Source organism: Aotus nancymaae, unplaced genomic scaffold, assembly GCF_030222135.1.
Source record: "Aotus nancymaae isolate 86718 unplaced genomic scaffold, 86718_ANA_hifiasm-v0.15.2.pri h1tg000062l, whole genome shotgun sequence".
NCBI lineage: Eukaryota > Metazoa > Chordata > Mammalia > Primates > Aotidae > Aotus > Aotus nancymaae.
The window spans coordinates 40895166-40901165 of record NW_026988476.1 but is presented as its reverse complement, the minus strand read 5'-3'; the positions used below and the strand labels follow the sequence as shown (position 1 = coordinate 40901165).

The following is a 6000-nucleotide window of genomic DNA, read 5'->3' as shown; positions in this document are numbered from 1 at the left end:
ACCATACCACACTGTATTCTGGAATAGATTCAACGCAGCACAACAGGCTCGTTGCGCGTCCCCGGCGTCCGACTGTCGCGTGGCCCCGCGCGACCTCCATCCCACTCCGCCCCCACCCCAACCTCAGCCTCCGCCCCCGCCTCCGCCTCAGTCCGCAGCGGCTGCAGCCTGGGAGGGTCCAAGGGAACTCCCGTACGTCTGCGCGCGCAATCCCGGGACGGAGGGTCGCAGCGGCGCGCGCAATTGCCCTGGAAACCACGGCGCGCGCACGCGCAAACGCGGGGCGGGAGTGAAAGACTGAGCTGAGGGCTTTGCAGCGGGAGGAGGGCTCTACCTCCCGTCGACCGTCGCTCACCCGTGGTGGGCGCGCGCGCAGGCCCTCTCCCTCGAGCGGAGCGTCCCTTGCAGCTCGCGCCCGGCTCGCGCGCTCCCCTCGGCGCCTTCCCCCGCCTCACACGCACCCTTGCCCTCCTCCCGCATTTGTGCGCCGGTGCAGCAGGCAGTGGGAACATCCGGGCATTTCCGCAGCTGAGCGGCGACCCGGGCGGCGGCGGCGGCGGTCGAGGAGCGCCTATGGCTGAGAGGAAGCAAGGGGAAGGCGAAAGGGGGGCGAGGACTTAAGCCGGAGCCTCCGCGGGGCGGGTTTCCGAGGGAGGCACTGAGGGAAGCGGCTCTCGCGGCCGGAGGGAGGCCGGGCGCGGGGCTCGTCGCCCCTGTCGCGCATTCTGTCCAGTTCGGACTCCGGAGATGCATCTGCATCAGGTCCTCACCGGGGCTGTCAACCCTGGAGACAACTGCTACTCTGTGGGCAGCGTCGGGGATGTCCCCTTCACGGTGAGCGGCGGCCGGGAGCCCGAGGGGAAGAGACCAGGGTCCAGACGCGGGGGCAGGAACCTCTTGTCCAGGGCCCACGCGTCCTCAGGAGGCTGTGAGATGTTGGTGGGCCCCACCCGTGGCCCCTTTGCAGCTTTAGGGTTTATTTCCCCTTGGGACCAGTGGGACCGTGCGTTCTGCGGCTGCTATAGGAAATCACCCGTTAGGGGAAAAGCTAGGAATCCACCGCACTCTCCACCCCCAGCAAACGGGCCCTAGGTGGCTGGACTAGAAGGTTCCTTCTAGGGTGGCCCTTGGGACTGTCTGCGGCGGAGTAAGGTGGTGGCGCCGCTGAAACCCCAGAGCGTCCGTTTTGCACCTGCTCTCGGCGTGGAGGTGAAGAGACTTGGTGTTGGTCTTCGAGCGTGGAGGCGATGCTGCGCCTTGGCTCCCCCTGCCCGCTGTGCTAGGGCAGCGAGGAGCTGCTGGAGTCTGTGGCTTTAAGTCTGACACTGTATCTTCTGATATGCAGGATCTTAATTCCAACAGAAAAATAGAAAAATTCGTCATCTGCGCCCGAAAGATTTAGAATAGAAGGGTTAGAGTGACAGTGGCTTGGAGACCTATCAGGAGGTCGCAGTTTGGTAACCCTCCTAGGTAATATTTTAATCTGTAAAGTAGCCTTTTAAAAAATATACACATAGTAAGGCAATGTGAAAATTTTACGACAGTGCTTTTCTTGTTTGTGCGAGAAAAGTGTATGTATACATAACGTTTTAGAACCTCCTTAAAAGCTAGATGAAATAGACATCTTTCTCAAGGAGATTGAACTCATCATTCCTTTTTTGAGAATGAAAATGTTCAAACCAAGCCCTAGAGCTTTGTTTACTCATAGACTCCCGTAGATTAATATGAGTTTTTAAAAAATGAAATGCAATTTTTACATGATCTTCCTTAAAAGGAGCTGTAGGCAACCAGAGCTTTATTAAATACATTTTATTATTGATAAGTGTTCTGCTTGATAAAATTGTAAGTAGCATAGTGGTATGGTTTTTACACAAGTTAAACCCTTTGATCTGATGTCTGCTTTCCAACAGTGTTTTTAAAACTGCAGAAAATAAAAGAAGCTTTAGCAAAACTGCAGAATCATTATGTAGCAGTGCATTCTGGAACATTATTTTTTAATGTTTTGTGATACATTAACCCCACAAGATTGCTTTTTAGCCACTTTAATTTTTTTGTGTAATCAACTTGGCCTAGCTCCAGTTTAGAACGAGCCCTTGAAAAATAGGATTTGCCTCCCTTATATTGTTACACCTATCACTGTCAATGGTGTCATCTGTGTTTTATGTACATTGACTTGAAAGATCCATATAGAACTGAGCTTGGTTTTCAAGTGTGTGGAGAATCTTTGGGGGATAGAAGAAATTTCCCTGTTCCTCAATAATGCAGATAGGGAGGAATTTGCTCAGGGTTAGAAGAATGGGCTTCCTCCATCAAGAGACAAATCTGGAATCTTCGGTTATAGATATTTTCCTGCTAGAATGGTGGTAATAATGGTGGTAGTTTTCTGCTTCCATCTAAAGTGGAGTGCTGTCTTACTGCTGGTCTGGGATATAGAACTAAATAAATGGGTTCAGATGCAGTCTGGAAAAGCCTATGTAAGAACTGTTAGTGCTGTGCAGGTGTGGTTATGCTGTAGGCCACCTGTGACCAGATGCTTAAAGTCGTTTTCAAATCTTTTTGCACCTCCCTAATTCAAGCTTTCACCAAGTCCATTTGACTCTCTGCACTGTCTACCAGATTTCTTCCTTTTTATGTCCTTAATCACCACCTTATTTTAGAATCTTATTTGTATTAATATGAACGCTTTCAATACCGGATTTTCTGACACTCGTGTCTGATCACTTCTTCACCCTCCACACAACTGCTAGGATAATTTTCTTCAAGTATGATTTTACCATATCACCCTTGGCTTAAGAATATGTAGTTGTTTCTAATAGCTGTGTTAGGAAATGTAAACTTGTCAAGTATTGTCCAGCTAGCTTTGACTTTGTATTTAATTATATGTACTCCTCACTTGGGCCCCTCTGTTACATACTGATCTTCTTACTCTAACCTGCATTTTTATGTTGCAGCAAGGCAGTCCTTTTTGTCTTCCAAATTCGACACAAAATTTACCTGGTTTAGGATGCCTGCGTGTGACACTGTTATTTTGGTCTTTTGGCAAATGCAAATTCAAACTCAGTTTGCATGCCATCTCATTTTAATACCTTAGTTTTGGATGCACCGATCCAGTTATAATTTTGCCATGAGCTAGAAATGACCTCTTGGGCTTTGTGAGCAAATTGGCTTAAAACAACAACAAAAAAAGAGAGAACAAGCTGCTTTCAAGCACTCTAGAATCAACTAACAGATACCTGAATTCCTGTATTTGTATAGTAAAAATAAAAAGCAAAACTCCTCTTCATGGAGTGTGTCACTTGATTTTAGAGCAATCAGATTCTGGATCAGATGACTAAAAAGGGGACCAGCCAGGACTTTGGTAGTATATTTCCTTGTTAATATCAAAGTGCCTGCTCTGGAGAGGGTGTGTGGGTGCATAGGTGGATTAGTGGATGGACGGAAGGCCTCCCAGACATAGTGAAGAAGGAACTACTGTCTTGCAACGATCTGATGGTTCTTAGCTGATGTTGTGTTTCATGGTAACGTGAAAACCTTTTCAAAATACTTTATTTGAGTCTATAAATTGATGCATTTTTGAAGAACAGAATTGTTCTAAAAGGATTTTGAGTTTATGATATTGTAATAATTGAAAGAAATGGTGTGTTATATATTTTGCCATGCATCGTGGGTGGTGTGATTGGTTGGCTGTGAATGACTACTTGATGATGTCATGATATCCCAATTTGTGCAGTAGTGACATGGTAGTGGAGTCTGTAGTGGACAGTCTGAGTTGATGTCTGTGGTTTTAGTGGTAACACGTAAGCTATGATGCTTTTCACTACTGTTTAGGCAGTTTATAGCTTAACATTGAATTAAATTGAATCTTAAACATTCAGTTGTGATTTTGTAAATGTAGTGGTAGATACCACATTTTAAAACATCACCTTTTGAACAATTTTGTTCTTTCGATGTAAGATCTAGGTTTTGGAAATGTTGTTATCCTGCAATAAGTCAAATCTCTGGTAGTTCGAAGAGATGAATCTTCTACTGTGTATGAACTTTATACTTTATTTTGCCTTTAAAACATTTCTAACTACCTTTCAGTGAATGTTTTGAGGGTTTATGCAACATATATTGTAAATTTCTCATTATGTTATTACTTTTCTGAAACATGGTCCTTGACTTTTTTTTTCAACTTTACTACACATATTAAAATAATGATACACGATGATTTTTTTAATTAAAAATTTTCAACATTTGGTCTTAAGGCTTGCAGACTATTTTCAGATGTATATAGGGCCAGTTACTATTATTCTAGTCTGACATGATTTGAGCACATTGATCAAAGTTTACAAAAATTAGTAAGTCATTTGCACTCTTATAAAATTTATAATATGCTGGCAGATATTAAGATGATTTATATAATTATAAGACAGATGGAAGAGATAGTTGGGAAAACAAGAAGAGGTTTAATGGAAGATGAAGGTTTAGAAAGACAAGAACAGCAGAAGCGAAGGAATGGCATAATACGAAGGATAAATTATTGAGTGACTCTTTTCTTCACATAAGTTATTTTTTAACCACAGGAGTTCTTCATTAAATAACAGATGCTCGTAGAATGTTGAAAAATATAATTTTCAAATATTACCTGTAACTTTTCAGGAAAACATACCTGGTATTTTGACATTCAATTTTTGTTTTTGATTTTGTTTTTTAATTACCAACAAATTTTGGAAATTAATGGAAAATCTTTCATTTAAAAATTAGAAGATAATGTTGTATAACCTCTTTTATGGCATTTAGATATGTCTTTACTGTTAAGGCATCTGTTAAATAAGAAGGTTTGTTCTCAGATTTTCTCATTTCATGATTCCTGAGGCTTCCTTTAATGCTGTCTACCCCTAGTCCTGAACACCTAAAAATAACACCTAAGAATAACATTTCAGTCCTAGAGTTATGACAACACCAAACTTTGAAAATGATCAACCTGTTAATACATTTAGCAAATGTTGAACACATAGGTGTGCTAAGCTTTGTGGGTATTAAAAAAAGAACTTAAAGACATAGTCTTGATTTCAGAGAGTTTATTGAAGAAGTGTAGGAACTTGGAAGTCTAATAGGAGAGTAAAAGGCATGTACCTAACCACAGTATGCTAGCTGTGCAGTATTACCAGCATTTAAATTCTTGTGGATATTCAGGAAGACTTAAGAGATAACTTTTGGCCAGAGGAATCAAGGAGTTAGTTAGAAACATGCTTCTGTACTGGCTGGTTATTAATGTGTCAACTTGTGCTGAGCTGAGAGGAAAGGAAAAGACAGAAGTCAAGAATTTAGAATGGACTTGTTTTCCAAGAAAAATTGGCCCTCTTGCTCTTGGAGTGTATCTTCTTGTTTATTTAAACAGATACATTTAAAACCTTGTGGGCTTGGGCTTAGTGTTAGCCAGTATGTGAATATAGGATTATATAAGTTATTATGTCCCTGTGTAGATTGTTAATTAGCCTTCCTGCTTGTAGCAATAAGACTGCTGGCAACTACTCAGAAACTCTGGTAAGGTTCTGAATAATGCCTTCCCCCAAAATGGGAGGTCAGAGACCAGCAACTTACATGGTGTTGGCTAAATCACTTAAACAATTTTAGGTCTTTCATCTGTAAAAGAAGTTCTTAAAGATATTCTTTAAGTATTTAGACCATGAATGAAAATTATATCGACTTCTCTAGAGATTTTCAGGGGCCAAAAGAGAAAATGGACTAGAAACATAAAGTGGTTGTGTTGAAGTTGTAGGTTTGGAGTTTTTGTTGTATATTGCTTCTCTCTTGTATTTACAAGACTTGATCAGACCTCACAGTTAGGGAGTCTAACCTCCTTTCTGGCTCAGTAGGTAGGCCATGCAGAGCATTTATGAAGTAATGGGTCTAGGAATGAGTCTTTGGGCTTACAGCTGAGGAGGAGCCTCTTGATTATGTTTTGGTTCTTGGCACTTAGCAGATAATAGTTGCCTGCAACTGCCACAGTACAGT

At 42.5% G+C, this 6000-nt stretch overlaps 1 protein-coding gene across 4 annotated transcripts in view; it reads left to right on the top strand.

Moving 5' to 3' along the window:
• The first annotated feature begins 518 nt into the window (after positions 1 to 518).
• DMXL2 (Dmx like 2) overlaps positions 519 to 6000 on the top strand; it is a 175338-nt gene continuing 169856 nt past the window's right edge. For all 4 annotated transcript variants that reach the window (XM_021673156.2, XM_021673154.2, XM_021673155.2 and 1 more), the window contains exon 1: positions 519 to 834. In XM_021673156.2, coding sequence (XP_021528831.2) covers positions 748 to 834 — 87 coding nt within the window. In that variant the 5' untranslated portion in view covers positions 519 to 747. The remainder of the gene's footprint in view (positions 835 to 6000) is intronic.